Below are 21,154 nucleotides of genomic sequence, written 5' to 3' on the forward strand. Positions count from 1 at the left end.
AACATCTACATGGCACCGCTCGCCCACGTCGCCCGACTGCACGATCTCAACATCATCTCTTACGCCGATGACACCCAGCTGATTCTATCCCTCACCAAGGACCCCCACACCGCCAAAACCAACCTTAACGAAGGAATGAAGGCCGTCGCCGACTGGATGAAGAACAGCCGACTGAAGCTGAACTCGGACAAGACGGAGGTCCTCATCCTCGGATCCACCCCCCCCCGGCCTGGGATGACTCCTGGTGGCAGACGGCACTAGGAACAGCTCCAGCACCCTCCGACCACACACGAAACCTAGGGCTCATCCTCGACTCCACCCTCTCCATGACAAAACAGGTCAACGCCGTATCCTCCTCCTGCTTCAACACCCTCCACATGCTCCGCAGGAACTACAAGTGGATCCCCACTGAAACGAGAGGACGGTCACCCAGGCCCTCGTCAGCAGCAGACTGGACTACGGAAACGCCCTCTACGCAGGAGCCTCGGCCAAACTCCTGAAACGGCTCCAACGCATCCAGAACGCCTCCGCATGCCTGGTCATCGACATCCCTCGCCGCAACCACATCACACCCCACCTGAGAGACCTGCACTGGCTCCCTGTCGACAAGAAGATAACCTTCAAGCTCCTCACCTACGCACACAAGGCACTCCACAACGCCGGACCAGCGTACCTCAACAGCCGACTCAGCTTCTACACCCCCACCCGCCAGCTCCGCTCCGCCAACTTCACCCTCGCCACTGTCCCCCGCATCTGAAGAGTGACTGCCGGTGGCAGATCATTCTCCCACCTCACCGGCAAGACATGGAACACCCTCCCCATCCCCCTACGGCAGACCCAAGACCTACTGACCTTCAGAAGACTCCTCAAGACCTGGCTCTTCGAACAGTAGCAGCGCCCCCCCCCCCCCCAGCACCTTGAGACCCTCACAGGTATGTAGCGCGCTTTACAAATGATTGATTGATTGATTGATTAACTAATCATTGAAACAATGACGAAACTGGTTCACTATGTCGTGATGAGCATTGATAATGTTATTCACAGAAAATAGTCCAATGTCAGCAGCAGTGCTGAAGCTGAGCAAACATGCACTCGACAAATGTACTTTGAAGGACATGGATTGGGATTTGTACCTTCGTCTTTTTATGATTTATAGTCGGCATTAAGGAACTTTGAATTTGCAATGATTTCGAGGCAGCCCACGTGTATACTTTGGTTTTTGATGGTATGAGACAGGGCACAGGAGATAGTTCATGGTACTTTTCGGCTGGCATGATATTTATCAGCGTACCACTGTCTATGATAAACGGTGTATAACAGTCAATAACCTTCAATTTCATCTGAGGACAATGTCCAAATGAATGTTGTGATTTCACTTGTCGATTCTTTTTGGACTTATATTCTTTCTTGCAAGAAATCAGACCTATATGCGCACATCTTTCAGTAGTCAGCATCGACATTGGACGCCCATTTTCTTCACTGTTGCTCGACAGTGGCATTGAAGAACCTTTTGAGGAGGAATTACATGACAATCGGGCTCTTTCAGTTTTGACTTGCCTCAACTGATGTTACCGTTTACTTCGGTAGGTGTGACTGGAATGCTTCTGGGACCTTCTGACATTCAGTGTCTTCATGACGTGATGCACTGGCAGCCATGTTGTCCTCATGATGTGGAGCACTCACTTTTTCTCTCACTTTGCAAACTGTTACAAAGGTTCTCTTTACCACAGCCTTTACATATCTTCCCAATGGCGGGACTTTTACCTTCATGTGGAAAGGAAAATCCACATCGAAAACACCGCTTCTTCTTATTCAGAGACATCACTTTGCGGCCTTCTACTTTGTGTTTTTTCTTGCTTTTCATACTCAATGCCGATTCACTCTGGGCTCCTCTGGCCTCCATGTCGGCGGCTTTTTTGTCAGCACATTCTTCATCTCTGGCCGCTGTAGGAGAGTAGGGTCTGCTTTCTATGTTCACCCCCACTTTTTGCTTTTGCTTTACTGGTTTTCGACTTAGATGTGGATGTGGGCTTGCTAATCAGACCCACAGCCCTGCTGTTCTCTCTCTAAATTAATACTATGTACTTTAGGTGCATAACCCAATTGGATAGGATCACCTTATTGGCCCTTGTACAGTGTACCTTAGGTACCCAGGGCATAGGTGTACCCTAGGCCTACCAGGGGTTGCAGCATGTATTATGCCACCCCTGGCCTGGCCTTCCATTATGACACAACTGGCTGATCACTCAGCTGGGGCAAGGTCGTGTAATCACCTCTTGCTTAGGTGTAGTATTCCTATACCTACCTTATAAATAGACACATGTGTACCTATCAGCCACTCCTATGGCAGGCCTTAACAATCCTGGAGGCAGAGTGCTTGGTAACATGTGAGATAGTGCTCTAGCATGAGCTGAGCCTGTCTGCAGCTTTCGGAACCATGTCCTTATAGCTGTTCTATGATATAGCCTACCATATACTCTTAAAGTGCCTTATAATCTTAAACGGTTATGGTAACTATGGTTTGGCTTTATCAAAACATGTTGTGTAAGGTGTCTAACACTTTGGAATAATACCCCCATCCCATTTCTGGTGATGAGGATATTATCCCTCCCTTCTAGAGAGAGAAGACATGTTGAAACCTACTTACCCGGTTAAAGTTAACCAGAGCCCCAGCATCACAAAATGGATGCTGCTGCCACGACACAAGTCTGACCTCCTGCTGCTGGGAGTGATCCCGGCACGGGAGGCTTGGACAATAGGTTTCCTGCCTTGAGAGGTGCTAGCACCACCCCAGACAGGCCTTAGTGTATTGGGGCAGGGAGGGATGAAAGAAACTAGACACTGCCTGGGGCACACAAGGTGTCCCATTCATAGTCCAGTTCAAACCGGTGCTGGGGCACTCCAGCCCCAGTCCTGGCGCGAAACTGGACAAAGGGAAGGGGGTGTAACCACCCCCCTCCCAGGTCCCACCTATAAGGCGTGACCTAGCAGGCAACCCAGCCCCCCAGATTAGTATAAGTGTGGTAGCTGGGCCCCAGGAGATTAGATTATCCTGAGCCTGCAACTTTAACAGAAACTCTGGACCTTCGACATTCGACGAAAGAAGAAGACTGAAGAATCTCCCTTGTGGCCAAGGAGTGGCCACCCTGTGCGAACAGGCACCATCAAGAGACTTACCCTTTGCTTTGCTGAAGTTCTACGTGGGACCGACTGCAGAGCCTGACCAGAGCCTCGACTTCCAGACTTCTCCGACCCTGATCCACATCCACAGCCGAGCTGAGATCCGTGGAGGCGACGAGAGACGTGGGACCGGCTACCTGGGAAAAGTGGCGAGTATCTTCCAGCGCAGCTTCTGAGGCACCCTCGAGGTTGTGCACCGGGGATTAAGAAGCCCCAACCCCGAGCACCATCTGCACCGAAGATCATCCCCCCACACTCCACGAGTCCTGCGTGGGGCCCTTCTGCATTTTCCTGCTTGCCGCGTCTGTCCAGTTGCTCGCCCGTTGGCTAGTAACCTTTGCGACGACACACCTACAATTTTCCACTGCTGGTTTGGCTCCTCCAGACTGGCTCCTGCTCCTCTGTAAAAGAGAAGCACCCCAGACCTCCCTGGTCTGCACCAGAAGCAAGTCCTCCTTTCTTCGTGGGTTCCGCTTGCCAAGGCCTGGTGAGTCCTAGTTCGACTTCGACGCCGCCGACAGCATGAGCCTTCGTGGGACAGCTCGCCTCCTGGTCCTGGTCATCCTCGACGTCTCCTGGTATCCGTGGCTGCTGCGACAAGCTTCACCTCTTCACCTGCAATCTCCCGACATCGCCTGGTTCCTTCCTGGTTCCACGTGGTCACTGCCTAGTGACCCAGACTCTGTCCCTTCTGCTTGCAGGTATCCTTCCTTCTTGATCCCGGCCTTGGGATCCACCGGACACTCTTCACTGACTGCCTGTCAGCATCTTTCCTTCAGGCATCCATAGGAGTCGACGACGAAACCCGACGCAAGTTCACACCTATGCACCCGCAGCCCGTGGGCTAGGTAACTTGGGTACTCTGGTGCTCATCAGGGTATTGACTATCCTAGTGTCTAGTTCTCAAGTCTCGACTTCCTAGCTACTCCAGAAGTGTCCTAAATCTTATTAATTCTTAACTGTACTATTTCTATCGATTATACGCATTACGCGCGAGTGTTCCCACTCTGCACCTGAATCCCGTGGGCCTCCCACTTCCTAACCTTGGGTAGTATAGTGTAGCCCCAGCGATTCCCTAGGCCTAGGCCTATCCTATTCCCGTGACAGTGGTCCTTATACCACTTACTTAGTATATGGTTTGCGTGGCCCCTAGGGCCTAACTGTATTACTTACCTGTGTGACTTAATGTATGCTTGAATAAGACTGTGTTGTACTTACCTCGAATCTCATAAAGAGTGCTGAGGGTTTGACTAGAATAAATACACTTTATTTTATATATATATCTGTTGTGGTGTCCTTTCATTTGGTATTCAAGGGGTTACAAATGGTATAACAGCTGGCTTCACATGCCATTCAGAGTTTAGCCTCAGACTGCTCTTGTCCATGCTACCACTAGGATAGCTGGTCTATAAGGTTGACTTTACAACCAATCACCATAAGGGTTGTTTGGACTGATACAAGGTGTACACTAGAACTAGTGACATCATATATCAGGCCAACTTCTCACAGCCGCCATGAGCACACGCTGCAGACTGAGTGTTTCTCTCAGCATTCAGCGCCTGAAGGACTAGTACAGGCAACCATCTATGACTCTGAGGCGAAAGGCTTCTTCGTATTCGAATTTGTTGAATTTACAGTGTTTGAGGAGCATTTCAAGTCTTTCAACAAATCCATCCATCGTTTGACCATCTCTCTGTCCCTCTTGATGGAAAATGTACCTTTCATAGTCACCGTTCTGCATGGGATTGAATTTCGTGTTCACCACTTCTTTAAGTTGATGGTATGAAGTTTCTTCGGTTCTTAATATTTTCTTTCCCACTTCCTTCACTTCATCACCTGCTACGTTTTTGAGATATTTGATGATCTTTTTGTCATCTGCCTCCTCCAACGTATCAATAAAGTCTTCCATCCGAAGAGTCCACCTAGCGCCAATATCCTGCTACTTGGCATCATCGGAAGCAGACGGTGTTTTTAGAAAGGCAGCAGCGCCGTGCTGGTTATGTGCCATGTACATTATGTTTTTATAACTAGACAATTATCTTCCCTGCAACATGGACTATTTCACTGTTTTGCTGCTTGGTAAAAACTAACTATATGACCCTGACTCCAAGAAAGCAAATCTCTATGATGAGCCTTCACTTACCTAGAAACATTTGAACTGTGCATCCATGTGCTATATTTTTTTACCCATCCTTTCTTTCTTACTGCAAAAACGTGATTGATGGAAACGATTGACTGAATCCAAGCCATTGCAAATTTACTGTGAGTGTGTTTTATTCTAATCGGTCACTCGTCTGATCGCCTCTACCCTTCAGGGGACAATCTAGCTATTTGGCTCTGCCCTAAAGGGGACAAGCTAGCCTCAACTATTAGTCCATCTCCTCCTTGAACCAGGAACAGAAGCCAATCCAAACTTTAAAAAAAATAAAAACATTATTAAATAAGTATTCCCCCAAAAATGTTTCAGCTTTTTGGGTCTCCTCATTGAGGTGGTGCTTAGATTCAATGATGCAGAGCAATTTAGACTCATGTAGTCCCTCTCAACTTTTAAATCCTCCTTGTAATACATGTGGTTATTAATAGTGAAGGATGTGAGTCCTTTGTAAGCAATAGGTCCACAATTGTCTTATTACTGGGAACCATGTACCTCATTGTAGCAAAGGACTCTCTCAGGGTAGAGAAGCAGAGCAGTTTAAGGCCTACTCAGGGCTAGCAATCTCAATTCCCTGGCACACAACAATAACAATCACACAAAAAGAAGGTCCGAGGGAATTTAAAGACCCTCCACGGATTAAATCCCCCTATTCAATCTATCACAAAAAACATGAATATATAATCCGGGGTCAAATACACTAAATTAATCATGTGTAACATTGTATACTATGAGTTATAGCAAAGAATGTCAGAATAGGTGTCAAAAACAAGAAAGAAGAGGAAAAGTGCTGAGAATAATGAGGAAATTATCAAATAGAATGATCTTTATTGATAATTTGGAATCCCATCATACATCAAAGTGATCATGATCATCATTTGGGTTTCCAACTAACCACCAGTTTAACCTCTTGATCATAGAGGGGTTCTGGATGGTTTTATATCCTCTAATAGATCATTCAGAGGAAAGAGAGCGGAGGAGACAGAAAAACATATCCGCCCTCTGATGAAATCACCAATAGTGTGAGACAGGTGCAGTGCAAAGTAGTATGTGATTTAAAAAAGGATTTGCAATCCTTATTAAAATAAATATAGCAGTGTATGAAAGAAGTTACTGCTTGTAAATGGTCGACATGTTTGCCAGTCCAGTAGTGCAACAGAGATGTGTGGCCAGAACCCTCCCTATTATACCCTAAGGTCAGGTGACCGGGAGGGGCGGCACCATCTGGAAGAATCCAGGGGGTTGGAAATCTCTGGAAAAATCCAGGAGGCTCTGGGGTGTTCCCTTTCCTGCCTGTCTGTCAATAGGGACAAAAGGCTACAGTTGCAAAAAGTCCCAGACCGTGCAGACTACCAGCATGCAAATGAAGGGTAGGCCTCACTGCAGTAGAAGGGCCTATGGCTGATACTCTAGTGTCTCTATGCTTTTAAGGGAGAGCACTGCACCTCAGCACTGTTTAGCAGTGGTAAGGGGCCCAGAGTCCTAAATCCAACAAAAACGTGTGGTCCAGTGGGAGGCAAAGAGGGCAAATAATGTAGGGGAAGACCACCTTAGGGCTGACAGGTCTAACACACGTTAGCACTGATTAGAAGTGGTAAAGTGCCCAGATTTTGAAAGCCAAAAAATAAGGTCAGAAAAGATGAGGAGGAAGGCAAAAAGTTTGGGGTGACCCTGCAGAAAGGGTAATTCCAACACTTACACTTGCATACACACTATTAAATAGTAGGCATTAAATTACAAATATGTACATAAGGTAGATGTAAATAACGTTGGTGGCACCCTAATGCCATATTGAACCCCTAGAGGGTCCTGAACTCCATGATTACAATACTCCCACCTATACTAGATGCAACATCACAATGTAGTGTGGAGTCATTTTAAATAAGGCAGGTCTTCTGGCTTTTCATGGGATCAGCACATTAATAACAGTAACCACGTTAAACTTTGTGTCAGTATGTCTTAGGCAGGCCTACTGGCATTGTGGGGGTGTCACGATAATAAAATCAGCCACATGTCATGTTTCAGTATGATACCGCCATAAAAATTAATGGAAACAGTACTACCAATCATATAAGGGTAAACATATATTGTTTGATATCCATGTTATCAATAAAGCATTTGAATTCAAAACAACAGGCCACAAAACACAGCCATAGAACCAACCACAAAGGGTCCCTGCATTCAAGCTCTGGGAGTGCTTAAATCAATGATAACCTTTCCTATGAGTTTTGTTGCCCCAGGGAACTTATAATTAGATTTAATTAAAAACACTTTTGGGGAATGCTGGAGTCTATTCAGACCTCCACAACAATAGCATCATGGCCGGGTTGGTGGTGTTCCTGTCCTTCCTTGGGGCACCACAAGGAAGACAAACAGGCACAATCACCTCCTTCACTGGGCATTATGAGGTACTCCAGACTGGCAAAAAAGCTAATTATATGAGTGGGTTTGCCCTCTCTCCTTTGAGTCTGCAGCCTCAACCCACAGGATGTTTTTTCCTTTTTGATTTGGGTGTCCCAGTTCCATCTGGGACACCCACAGCCTTATGCATTCATTGAGGAGTGGGGAACCTGCAGCCCCCGCAACCCTGCCGGCTTCCCATTCTTAGATTATGTGCTGCGTGGGAGCTGGCAACTTCAGTCCCCAGTGGAAGAAACTCCTGCGGCTGGAACAGGCCTATGCTGCTGGGTGTGCCCAACCCCCCCCCCCCAGGACATGGGCAGGGGGAGTGGCATTACATCAAGCAAACTGGTTCCCGCCTCAGGGGATGAGGTCCCTGAGGCAGCAGAAAATACCCTGCACCATACCCTGAAGAAATTGGTGTCTTTTGGGGCAGAAAGTAAGCAAGGGGAGGGAGCCCACAAATGCTCCCTCTCCGAATTGACTACTGAAGGCATAGTTGCACTAACTCCTGGTCCCTGGCCCACCACGGGGGGATTTGAAGGAAACTCAGTGGAGTACCACGCTCTTCACTTCTCTGTTCCATTTATTTAAAAAGCCAAATATGTTAAACTTCATATCTCTGGCCCTGTTAGTCGAATGTTCTTCATCTTTGGTTTGATCTGCTCCTCGTGGTTAGCCCTTGCCATCAATAGCAGTATTTCTGGCCTACTGAATTCTAAAGGGCGCTTTGAGTGGGGAGCTGGATTTTTGCTGCTCCACTGCGCCAGACCTGTCCTCTGCCTGCACTCTGGAGGCTCTCATTTGCTTTGGAAGGTGCCTTCCACAGCCAGCAAACAGAACATCCACCCTGCTGCACTCCCCAGGCCCCATGGCTTCCTGGACACCTTTCAGGGCACCTGTGTGTAGGCAGCTGAGTCAAGGACCTTTCCAAAGAAGTCAAAGAAGAACCATCTAAAGTCCCCAGCAGGTCCTTTCCCCCAACTGGTCCACAGGGGGCATAAGGGGGTCAGCGCCACTGGCCCTGGAGAAATCCATCCTAGTCTGGGTGATTAGCTGAAGACTAAGTCCTTGTCCATTGTTGCAGGGCATCACATGGCCTCTGCTTCTAGCTGGATATCATGTTGCTGCTGTTGCTCTCAGATTCAGGGTCTTTTCATCAGTCTCTCCCTTGTGCAGGCATTTTTAAGTGGTAGTAGTAGTGGTTAGGAGCCAGACACCCCTGGCCCATCGTATGATGCCACATCATCCCTCCACCTCTGTCCCACCCTCCTGCAGAGCATTCTAGGACAATCCAAAATAGTGACTTCAAGTTGTCTCTGGTAAGAGCTCCTTTGAGATACTCTACTCTGCCTTTTTATGACACAGCTGCCTGATCCCTTCCCATCAAAACTCCAAAGGCGAGTTTCTCCTGTGTTAGCTCCAGAGGTCTGATCCCTCTCCTTTGTTCTAGTGGGCCTGGGCCATCCAAGGCCCGGTACAGTGTGGCAGGCTAATTACCAGAAGCAGATTTCCTCCCCACCCCTTCCTTTCACAGGAACTGAGTCAATCACTGCGATTGTCCCTTTTGTGTAGAGAGGCTCACATGGGCAGTCCACACATGTGCGCACATGCATGTGCTCACTTGTAACCAACTCAGTGTCTCTTACCCTAGCTGTGCAACAACTGCCTTATCTTAAAAGGTGGACACTGGTGGTTTACGCACTCAGTTCAATTACTGTGAATTTGCTGTGATTGAGACTTAGGTAGTGAGATTCACTCACAGTAAAAGTCCAAAAACTTGGTAGTCAAAGGCAAAAACTCCTGGTGGACTACATGTGCAAAACACATTCCTCCTTTGAAGATGCTGTCTTAGGCTCATCCTTTTTCAAAGCCCTCTCCTAGGATGCTGTCTCACCCCTCATCAACATTGTTAGTGCCTCCTTCAATCAAGGCACCTTCTCAAAATCTGTCAAAACAGGTGAGATCCTCCAACTCTTGAAGAAATTCACACTGGACCCTTAGAACTCACCAAATACCAAATCATTACAAATCTACCCTTGATTGACAAGATCATAAAAATCAACTTCAAGATCAGATCACATCAACACCAACCACCTCCTGCATAACTACCAATCTGCATGCCGGCCATGCTGCAGCATGGAAAAAACTATCTTATAAATCATAGAATATGCCCTCATGACCAAGACCAGAGATAAAGAGGACCCCTACCTCTTAACAGTGCTGGACCTCTCAGCCACCTTTGGCCCAGTCAAGCATCCCCCCTCATTGTGTTGAAATCTTGAATGAGATTCACTGGCACTGTCGTTCGCTGGTTCTCTTCCTACCTTTCTAACTGGCACCAACCTTCAGGTCCCAGGCGCGTCCTACAAACTGAGGAGTTCCTCGGTGTTCCATCTTGACTTCCATCATCTTCAACCTTTACATGATAACAGCATCACAATTCATCAAAATGCTGATAAAATACACCTCTACTAGAAAGTCTCCTTCATTCCAGACACCAAATGCCCCAACCCCTGCCAGCATCTCATCCATACCTAGAAGTCCAAAGCCTACCTGAAGCTCAACCCCACCAAAGCAGATTTCTTCCTATTTGGCAAGAATAAACAACCAGTCCAAACCTGGCTCAATGACTAATTTAGAAAGGTTTGAACCCCAATTTCATCATAAGCCAAATCACTTGGATTCACCCTGGACACCAACCTTGCCCTCAAGGAATACACTGAGAAGAAAACCAAAACCACCTTGTCTCAGCCCATGGTACTAAAGAAAGTAAAACCTTGCCTCCCAGAAAAAGACTTCAAAACTGCTGTTCAACCCAGTGTAGTCTTGTATCTAGGCAGTGACAAAGTCCTGCTCAAGCACCTCCCAGACTCACTGGACTCCCTTATAGTATTCTACATGCTGCATCACACCTCATTAAGAACCTGAAGAAATATGGCCATTTAATCTCCACACTGATGGAACACCACTGGCTACCAGTGTTGGCCAACACCATCTTCAAAACTAGCCACATCCTTTACCAGCCATCACAACCCGCAACCGTATTTGGCCCACAAGCTCCTCATTTCCGGTAGCTCTCAGAAAACCTGCAGCCAGAACTCCATAAGACTGGGGAAAAGAAACTGCAAAAACAAAAAATCAGGGCAACAGTCGTATTCCATCTATGTATCCAGGATCCGAAACAACATCTCCATATGAAACAGGACTACCCCAACCCTACTTCAAATTAGAAATAATGCAAAAAGAACAATTGATCGACAAAATGCTGCACAATGTCAGATAATCGCCCCAGTACAGAGATCTTGGCCTAAATCCATTGTTTTTTATCTCCTCGTGCCATTCCAGTTCAGACCCAGCCATATGCAAATCAGTCTTGACCCTGTGCCTCATGGGAACAGTCCAGAGCGAACTGCCAAGCCAGTTCCTCCCTGGACTGGAAACAAGAATCCTGGGACTGATTCGAGGCATCACCCTAAATTAGGAATAAGCAGAAAACCCTCCTCTTTTACAAGCACTGCCTCACAATGCATAACAGTCCACTTCAACTCTCAGAACCAAGCTGCTGCGCCAATCACTTTTTGACTTCTTTGCCTTTGACCTTTACAGCCCTCTGTTACCTTTCAGCAAGGTTTACACTATACAAATGCCACATACATACAAACATATATCTTCCAATGTGCAAATTGCAAATTTCTACAAAAACACTAGGTGTGCGCAAGACACTTTCCAAAGCAGCTGGAGTTCAGATTGTGCGGTAAGAGGCAGGTGAATTACTGATTTTCTATTATGAACTCCAGAAGAAAAAGTAATAACTATTCTGCCATGAATGTCTCTCCTTATTAGCTAATGTTTTAAATTAATAGGAAAGATGGTTTACAGAAAATATAGATAAAAGGCTAGATATCTCCTTCCTTGTTTAAGTAGCAGCTGTAATTCTGCTCAGCGATAAGGCCTTGAATGTATCTGATGGCTCTGGGCTCTGGCACTTAGCAGCAGAAATCTAATGCTGCATGTGAGTAGCATGCAGTGAGGGGCCCGGGTATCGGGAGCAGTGAGTGAGGTCAGAAGCCGAAGCCTCACGACTGAGGTCTATGTGCAGAAATTGTCTGACACCCGATAATGCTGTAGCAGAGCGTGAGAAAGAGGTGGATATTGGAAGAAAAGTGTTTCACAGAGAACGATGAAAACTGTGAAAAATGCTGGCTTCGTTATGGCAGACGCGTTCGCATCAGCTTCCAATGCACGTAACATTTCAAGGTCACTGGAGGGCACATTAGAGGGGACAGGGGCTTAGTTATAAGTAAGTCAGCTGTCTTTACCAAATCTAGCACTGGCAATATAGGGCTTTATTTGCGAAGATGTGATATTTGTGAGACATGTCTGTGACTGCAACCTCTGGTTGGCCCCTTTAAGAACATCTCTGAAAGTCGAGCGAGACAGAGAAATTCTGATGAGGACATTCTTAGCCTAACCTCCAAGAAGAGCATTTGTCAAAAGTTTCTGACTCTCAGTCAACACTACGGGGTGGAGCCGCGGGGGGCCTCTGGCAGGCACTGTGGTTCAAGTCGGTGGCTGCCGGGGGCTAGCAGGGGTGGCAACCCCTGGGTCGGTTTCCCGTGCCCTTCTGTCCCCGCGAGCATGAAGGATGGAAGCTGCCGGTGCCTGACTGCACGCTGCTCGCCTCTCCGGCTGAGTAATGAGTGATGCTGCTGAGAGGCTGGGGGGGAGGCGAGGGGGGTGTATGCAGGCAGGAGGGTGTATGACAGGGGCTGAGGTACACTTTCTGCTCTGCCTCCTCCTTCCGCAGCTCCTCCCGGACACTGTCTGTCAGAGCTCCAGTGCGTACCGGGCAGGAGGCTGCCAGACCTGGTACCTCAAGTGCTGCAGGAGACCCCTCCCTGGACTCATGCCCGGCCGCCCGACCCGGGCCGGATGACCCACAGCGCCCGAGGGTCAGCGGGAAGCCTCCCGTCGCCGCGACCCCGGAGCAACATGTCCACCAAGGGCAGCGGTCGGAGCAGGGGCCGTGAGCCCGCCCTGGCGGCGCTCAGAGCCGGCGAGCCCGACAGCGGGAGCTGGGCGGCCAGGAACGGGGGACAGCGGACTCCGCCGGCGTCGGCCAGAGACGGGGTGATGATCCACGGGGAGCCCTGCAGCCTCTACCCGCTGTGAGTACCCTGGGGTGAAGGGTGCACTCTGGTCTGGGGATACCCTTGAGTGTCTGGATGTGGGATAGGATGGGGACAGGTAAGGAGGAGGCACTGAGCAGAACTCTGACGCGTCCGAGAGAGGGGGCACATGGGTATACTCGGTGGCAAGGGCGTGGGATAGACAGCGAGAGGACTTGGGGTACCCCCGTCAGTATCTGATGAGGAACTAGAATGCTCTTTCAGTATCTGCTGATAGGCACTGGACGTGTGTCTCGCAGTGTCTGGTGTTATGGTACTAAAATGCCCCCTGTCGTTAACTCTTTATGAAGCCCAAGCATGATCCCTGCGAGGATGCTGTCAGTATCTGATGACGGTCGGTCGGTCTGTCGGTCTGTATCTGGTGAAGGTGCACTAGAGTTCTGTCGGCCTGTGTCTCCTAGTGGGGCACTAGAATTGTGTTGGTCTGTATCTGGTGGTGGGACACTAGCATTCTTATGTCTGTATCTGGCGGCATGGCACTCGCATTCTGTTGGTCTGTATCTGGTGGTGGGGCACTAGTATTCTATCAAGACAAGGATTCTGTTGGTCTGTATCTGGTGGTGGGGTACTAGCATTCTGTTTGTCTGTATCTGGTCACGGGGCACTTGCATTCTGTTGGCCTATATCTGGTGGTGGGACACTAGCATTCTTATGTCTGTATCTGGCGGCAGGGCACTCGCATTCTGTTGGTCTATATCTGGTGGTGGGACACTAGCATTCTATCAAGACAAGGATTCTGTTGGTCTGTATCTGGTGGTGGGGTACTAGCATTCTGTTTGTCCGTATCTGGTCACGGGGCACTTGCATTCTGTTGATCTATATCTGGAGTGGGGCACCAGCATTCTGTTGATCTATATCTGGAGTGGGGCACCAGCATTCTGTTGATCTATATCTGGAGTGGGGCACTAGCATTCTGTTGGTCAGTATCTAGTGGTGCGGCACTAGCATTATGTTCGTCTGTATCTGGTGGTGGGACACCAGCATTCTGTTGATCTGCATCTGGAGTGTGGCACTAGCATTCTGTGGGTCTGTATCTGGTTATTGGGGCACTAGCATCCTGTTGGTCTGTATCTGGCGGCAGGGCACTAGCATTTTGTTGGTCTGTATCTGGTGGTGGGGCACCAGCATTCTGTTGATCTTTATCTGGTAATGTTGCACTAGCACTGTGTCTTACTGTATCTGGTGTTGGGGCACTAGTATTCTGTCACCACAAGCTTTCTGTTGGTCTGTGTCTGGTGGTGGGGCACTAGCATTCTGTTGGTCTGTATCTAGTGGTGCGGCACTAGCATTATGTTTGTCTGTATCTGGTGGTGGGACACCAGCATTCTGTTGATCTGCATCTGGAGTGTGGCACTAGCATTCTGTTGGTCAGTATCTGGTTATTGGGGCACTAGCATCCTGTTGGCCTGTATCTGGCAGCAGGGCACTAGCATTTTGTCGGTCTGTATCTGGTGGAGGGGCATCAGCATTCTATTGGTCTGTATCTGGTAATGATGCACTAGCACTGTGTCTTACTGTATCTGGTGTTGGGGCACTAGTATTCTGTCACCACAAGGTTTCTGTTGGTCTGTATCTGGTGTGAGGCACCAGCATTCTGTTGGTCTGTATTTAGTGGTGCAGCACCAGCATTCTGTTGGTCTGTATCTGGTGATGGTGCACTAGCATCCTGTTGGTCTGTATCTGGTGGCAGGGTACTAGCATTTTGTTGGTCTGTATCTGGTGGTGGGCCACCAACATTCTGTTGATCTGTATATGGTGGTGAAACACTAGTATTGTGTCTTACTGTATCTGGTTTTGGGACACTAGTATTCCGTCACCACAAGCTTTCTGTTGGTCTGTATCTGGTGGTGGGACACTAGCATTCTGTTAGTCTGTATCTAGCGGCAGGGCACTAGCATTTAGTTGGTCTGCATCTGGTGATGGGACACTACATTCTGTTGGTCTGTATCTAGTGATGAGGCACTAGCATTGTGTCTTTCTGTATCTGGTTATGGGGCACTAGTATTCTGTCACAACAAGGATTCTGTTGATCGGTATCTGGTGCTGGGGCACTAGTATTTTTTTCATCTATATCTGGTGGTGGGACACTAGTATTCTGTTGATCTGTATTTGGAGTGGGAGACTACCATTGTGTCTTTCTATATCTGGTGATAGGGCACTAGTATTCTGTTACCAGAAGCATTCTGTTGGTCAGAATCTGGTGATGGTGCACTACCATGCTCTCTGTCACTATCAGGCGGCGGAGCACCTGGTTGTCCCTTCTTAGTATCAGGTGATGGTGCACTAGAATGCTGTTTGTCGGGGATTTGATGACAGATCACAATGATGGCCTCTTTCAGTACCTAGTGATGGTGCACTATGGTGGTTGTTGTCAGGATCTGGTGGACCAGAATGCTCCCTGTCTGTGATTTACTAAGGGGGCACAATGATACCCTCTTTCAGTGGCTGGAGATGTGGCTCTCGAGTGCCCCTTATCAGTATATGGTGACAGTACATTAAAATATTCTCTGTCAGTGATTTGATAAGGGGCGCTACGTTGCCCTCTTTCAGTATCTGGTGACCTGGCAGTCAAGTGCACTAAGAGGTTCCCTGTCAGTATCTGGTGGTGGTGCACTATGAAGCTCTGTCAGTATCTGGTGATGGTGCGCCATGAGGCTCCCTGTCAGTATCTGGTGATGGCACACTACAAGGCCCCTGTCAGTATGTGGTGATGGTGCACTGTGAGACCCCCTGTCAGTATCTGGTGATGGTGCACTGTGCGGCTCCCTGTCAGTATGTGGTGATGGCACACTACGAGGCCCCTGTCAGTATGTGGTGATGGTGCACTGTGAGGCTCCCTGTCAGTATGTGGTGATGGTGCACTGTGAGGCCCCCTGTCAGTATCTGGTGATGTGGTGCTGGAGTGCACCACGAGGCTCCCTGTCTGTATCTGGTGATGGTGCACTGTGAGGCCTCCTGTCAGTATCTGGTGATGGTGCACTGTGAGGCTCCCTGTCAGTATGTGGTTATGGCACACTACGAGGCTCCCTGTCAGTATCTGGTGATGGCACACTATGAGGTCCCTGTCAGTATGTGGTGATGGTGCACTGTGAGGCTCCCTGTCAGCATGTGGTGATGGCACACTACGAGGCCACTGTCAGTATGTGATGATGGTGCACTGTGAGACTCCCTGTCCGTATTTGGTGATGGTGCACTGTGAGGCTCCCTGTCAGTATGTGGTGATGGTGCACTGTGAGACTCCCTGTCAGTATCTGGTGATGGTACACTACGAGGCTCCCTGTCAGTATCTGGTGCTGGCACACTACGATGTCCTGTATGTGGTGATGGCGCACTGTGAGGCTCCCTGTCAGTATGTGGTGATGGTGCACTGTGAGGCTCCCTGTCAGAATGTGGTGATGGTGCACTGTGAGGCTCCCTGTCAGTATGTGGTGATGGCACACTACGAGGCCCCTGACAATATGTGGTGATGGTGCACTTTGAGGCTCCCTGTCAGTATGTGGTGATGGCACACTGCGAGGCCCCTGTCAGTATGTGGTGATGGTGCACTGTGAGACTCCCTGTCAGTATCTGGTGATGGTGCACTGTGAGGCTCCCTGTCAGAATGTGGTGATGGTGCACTGTGAGACTCCCTGTCAGTATGTGTTGATGGCACACTACGAGGCCCCTGTCCGTATGTGGTGATGGTCCACTAAGAGATACTCTGTCGGTATATCTAGTGATAGTGCACTATGAGGTTCCCTGTCATCATCTTTTGATGGTGCACTGCGAGGCTGTCTATCAGTATATCTAGTGATAGTGCACTATGAGGTTCCCTGTCACCATCTTTTGATGGTGCACTGCGAGGCTGTCTATCAGTATATCTAGTGATAGTGCACTATGAGGTTCCCTGTCACCATCTTTTGATGGTGCACTGCGAGGCTGTCTATCAGTATATCTGGTGATAGTGCACTATGGTGCTCTCTGTCAGTATGTGGTGACGTGAGCACTAGAATGCGTATTGTCAGTGTTTGATTCAGGGGACAGTAAGACACACTCTTACAGCTTCATATCCGGTGAGGAGTGCATGAGGTAGGCAGAGTTGCCGCCATAATGATCCCTGTCGGTATGCGGTGCAGGGAGCAAGTGTCAGCCTGGGGAATTAGGGCACTGCCAGTATCCGGTGCCCAAAGGGTAGATGACAAGTAACTTTTCTCTTCCAAAGACTGCCCCCAGGGCTTCAAATGGGATGGAAAACCTGGGGGGTGGGGGGGGGGGGGGGGGGAAGGGTCTCTCAAAGGGGCATGGCCTATGTAATTAAGGGCTGGCTTAAAAACACCTAAGCTAAAAACCTGTGCTTGGCATAGTGTGCCGCCCGAGTGGTATGTTGCTGTTTCTGCCATTGCATTCAGATATATAATACAGCAGGTAACATATACCTACAACAAGGCAGGACTATTAGCTTTGTCAATGGCTGTTAGTTGCATAGGATAAATAAGCAACAGCGGTGGCGTCGCTGTTTATAATATTGCCATGCTTCAGTTCCGAGAGGATGAGGCTGTGAAGGAACCATAACGCGTCTCTGTGACGTTGCACCAAAGGCAGGGAAGGCTGGCACTGCTGCAGAGTTAAGACTTTATTTTCACCCTGGGGGCGAGGGCAGAAATGGAGAGCCCGATACGGACCCGTCTTAGCACATGCTTTTTAGAACGGCCGGTGCTGAGCACCTGCAGGACCCGGCCCACGTAAAGCCCTGACTGCCTCATTCACTATAGATCAACTTCGTCATAGACTCCTCCCGCTAGAGGTGAGGGGGTCACAGAAACTTGAGCCAGGCTCGAACCAGATGCTTGCCACTGTTGGAGGTCCTCATGGAACCTTGAACCCAAAACGAGTCGGGCTTCCACAGGAGGCCGGGTGGGTTAGTGGCTACAAATGTCAAACATGTAAGGGGGAAATGTCCCAAGCCCGACCTCCGCTCCACCTCTGGCAAATCTCCCCTAGTCATAGAACACGTGCAAAGTAGTATGTGCTGTAGTGAAGAGCTCATGTGTCCGCGGGCAAGGTTACCGCTTTGTGAAACTTTACAAAATAAAACGTAGTTTCTCTCCCTCGCACACTAATCTCCTCTTCCAAGAATTAAGGACAAAGCATTAACCTTTGATGTCAGAAAGAGATAGCTGGAGGCTGAATCGCACACTGTGACACTCAAAAATCCGGGATCAGTCCTGGATTCCCTGCTTGAGCAAAATATAGGATGTAGGCAAACACTTCATTTCAGTGAGCCTTTTTTGGGGTCATTATCACATATCAGAGCACCTCAGCGTAGGCGAGTTCAGGGTGTGCGCTGTGCAACAACCTCTGTTGTGTTTGATTTAATAAATGATATAATGTGCCTAATAAATATCTAGGTCACATATAGGGTGCACACGACAACCGGTGTGCCTCTAGTTCACTCATGCTATTGTTATCAAGGTGGGTGCGGGAATGTTTCTCTTTCTGTTTAAAAACCACCACTTTTAATAAATTCTCTCAATGCAGAGATGCAATCAGATGAACTAAGGTGAACAATTTCTCGTTAAAGAAATATGCTTTTTTTGCATTTTTAATAAACCATATCATATTCAACATGATGTTTATTGATGTTCTACGTGCCAAAAATATTGAGAGCTCGGCTCCTACCCTGGCTCGGCTCTCGCTGTGAATGTGTTGGCCCGCACACCTCTTCCTTCCACACGGCACATAGGGATCCCGGCCAGACATCTGGCAGTTTTATCACCCGCTCCCCTGCTCTCTTGCCCTCGAGGTGTCCTTTCCTCGGCCTCCTGACACGTGGCTCCATTACTCCAGCCCAACCTGCCGCATGCATACTGCTTAGCTATCTTCACACCCCTTGCCTTAACTTCCAAGGACCCTAACTTTCTCTGGGATCACCGGGGTCTTCCCGAAGGCCAGCGGGTTGTCATGTTTCTTGCCCACTGCCGAGCTTACACCTTTTACCTCTTTTTTTCCCCACGGTGATGTTGCGTAGTACTTTCCCTGGCGGTGCTGTGATCCGCTCACTCTCTCATTTTGTAACCTATGTCAGTTTTTTTTCTTTGTCTAAATTATTTTTATTTTATTGGGATATAACTTCCATTACGACTTCGGGCAATTCCCGTGCTATATAAAAATGCACAAATAAAATAAACTGAGGGGGGCCGTGCGGTAGTCCCAATGATTGTACGGGTGCGCTGTGCATGTGGCAGACCGGGAAGGGGGCGCTGCTATAATCTCTCTCTCTGTCAGTATGCGGCGAGGATATCGGGCACGGGTTTGTTACCTGTTAATATGGGATCGCGAAAGTAGCGCATTCAATTCTGTTCGTTTTAGAAGCAAATTATTCCCATTTAGGGTGGGGTACTATGGCCTCATTAACCCCCCCCCCCCCCCCCCCCCACACACACACACACACACGCCCCCTTCCAGAAAGGCCACCTAAAGCGCGGTTATTTTTTTTCCACCCAGGAGAGTCGCGGATATCCGGAGCGTTCTAATTTTAGCAGGTGAGCAGGCACCTCAATTCTCCCAAACGCCAAGAAAAGGATGATTTTTATCACATGAGCCTTATTTAGGCGTCGAGCCTGTGATGACATAGAAGTGCCTAAAAATGAGTATTTCGAGTGCGCGTGGTCGACAATACTTGTGAGTTCAGTGAGAGAAACAGGCTGTTCAGGATCACGTGTCGAGGCGGCGTGCGCGCGCACTTATCCCAGCCCCTCTCGGGGTGGGGAGCCGGTGTGTGCACTGCTAGTGAGCGGTGAGTGGTCTTCGCGGGGCCCACCTGCAGTGCCCTCTCTGACCGAAGGTGAGCCGGTGCAGCGCTAGGGCCGTTTCTAGGTGTTTTGCCGCTCTAGGCGAGAATTGAAAAATGCCACCCCCTCCCTTTTACCCGTTTCAATGTCCATTGCTTAAAACCTTACAAAACATAAGTAGTATAGTTTAAAAAGACAACATCCCTTAACAAAGAGCAGCAGTACATATTTTATAAACTAAAATAAGGAAAAGAGCTGATAAGGATCACATTAAAAGTTTTCCACACCAGTCATCAACCAGGTATTTCAGAACCTCCAGGAATGGTGCTCTTCCACATCCCGAAAAAACAATGATGTTCAAAGAATGAGGAGAAAAAGAAAGTAGCACTTCTCTGGCAAACTCTGTAAAGTGGCACTAATGTGTTTGGGTGAGAATAAAACCAATCTGGCCACTTTGCGACCACTTTGTAATGCTTTATTTTGTTATTTATTTTTTATATTTTGCACCTATTTTTCTCTTGGCCCCTAGGCTGCACTTTGGAACAGAAAAATGTAAGAAAAAGAGGATATTTCCAACAAAAGTGTTTCTTCCATCTTTGGATCCATTTCACAGGGGAACCAATGAAGGAAAGTAGAGGAAACAAGAGGGTAAGAGACGTTTATTGAAGCTGGGATCGGGTGTTTTATGCGTTTAAGAGGCGGCTCTGTGAAAGATTCGGAGAGAGAAATGTAATGAACTGCATCTGAAGTGTGGTGAGCACACCCGTTAGCTACATTAACCGCACGACCAGAGATGTCTCCGGGGCCTGTGGAGGAAAGGGCGGTAATGTGGAGGGAACTTCCGATGTCCCGGCAGTGAGGTTAAAGGAACCTAGACTCTGTTCAACTGAGGGTATTTCTTTGTCAATGGCACCCATAGTATTTATTGGATAGTTCGATATTGAAGAACTGGGCTTACCTTGCGGCTTAGGTGTCGGTAACTAGCGCTTCCCTATTGTGAGTGTTGAGGGAGAAGCAAGGGGCCAAGAGGGGGGCCCAGCCTTGTCCAGCCGCAGAAGGGCCCGCTTTTGGCCCGGTTTTAACCCAAGCACTTGCCTGGGCGCGTCGCTCGCCTGCGGAGCCTGGCGCACTAAACTGTGCTTGCCAGTCATTGGTGCCTTCCTCCTGGGCTCCTGCTGACAGCTAGAGGCTGTAGTCCCTGAAATGGCCCCTTTTGAGAAGCAAGTAGGGTGGGAACAGGATGAAGCATGGTTTTCAGCATGTGTCAGGAGCTGCGCGAGAGACAGAAAGGAAGGGAATAAGAGGAAGAAAGAGACGGGGTGGCAGCTGACAGTAGCAGAGCAGGAAAAGTGAACACTTCAAGCACTGATCTTACCTTAATACACCTGCTGGGCACCTAGGGACTCCCACGCGCAACAGAAGCAGGCTTCAGGGTAGGCCAACCAGACCTTGCCTTGACG

The 21,154-nt window shown here is 48.7% G+C and overlaps 1 protein-coding gene across 1 annotated transcript in view; it reads left to right on the top strand.

Moving 5' to 3' along the window:
- The first annotated feature begins 12,488 nt into the window (after positions 1–12,488).
- The window catches only part of TRPC3 (transient receptor potential cation channel subfamily C member 3), a 618,646-nt gene continuing 609,980 nt past the window's right edge, over positions 12,489–21,154 (top strand). Inside the window, exon 1 of the mRNA XM_085641565.1 lies at positions 12,489–12,903. Within this exon, the coding sequence (XP_085497691.1) occupies positions 12,668–12,903 (236 nt within the window). The 5' untranslated portion in view covers positions 12,489–12,667. The remainder of the gene's footprint in view (positions 12,904–21,154) is intronic.

Source organism: Triturus cristatus, chromosome 2_2 (genome assembly GCF_964204655.1).
Source record: "Triturus cristatus chromosome 2_2, aTriCri1.1, whole genome shotgun sequence".
NCBI classification, from domain to species: Eukaryota; Metazoa; Chordata; class Amphibia; order Caudata; family Salamandridae; genus Triturus; species Triturus cristatus.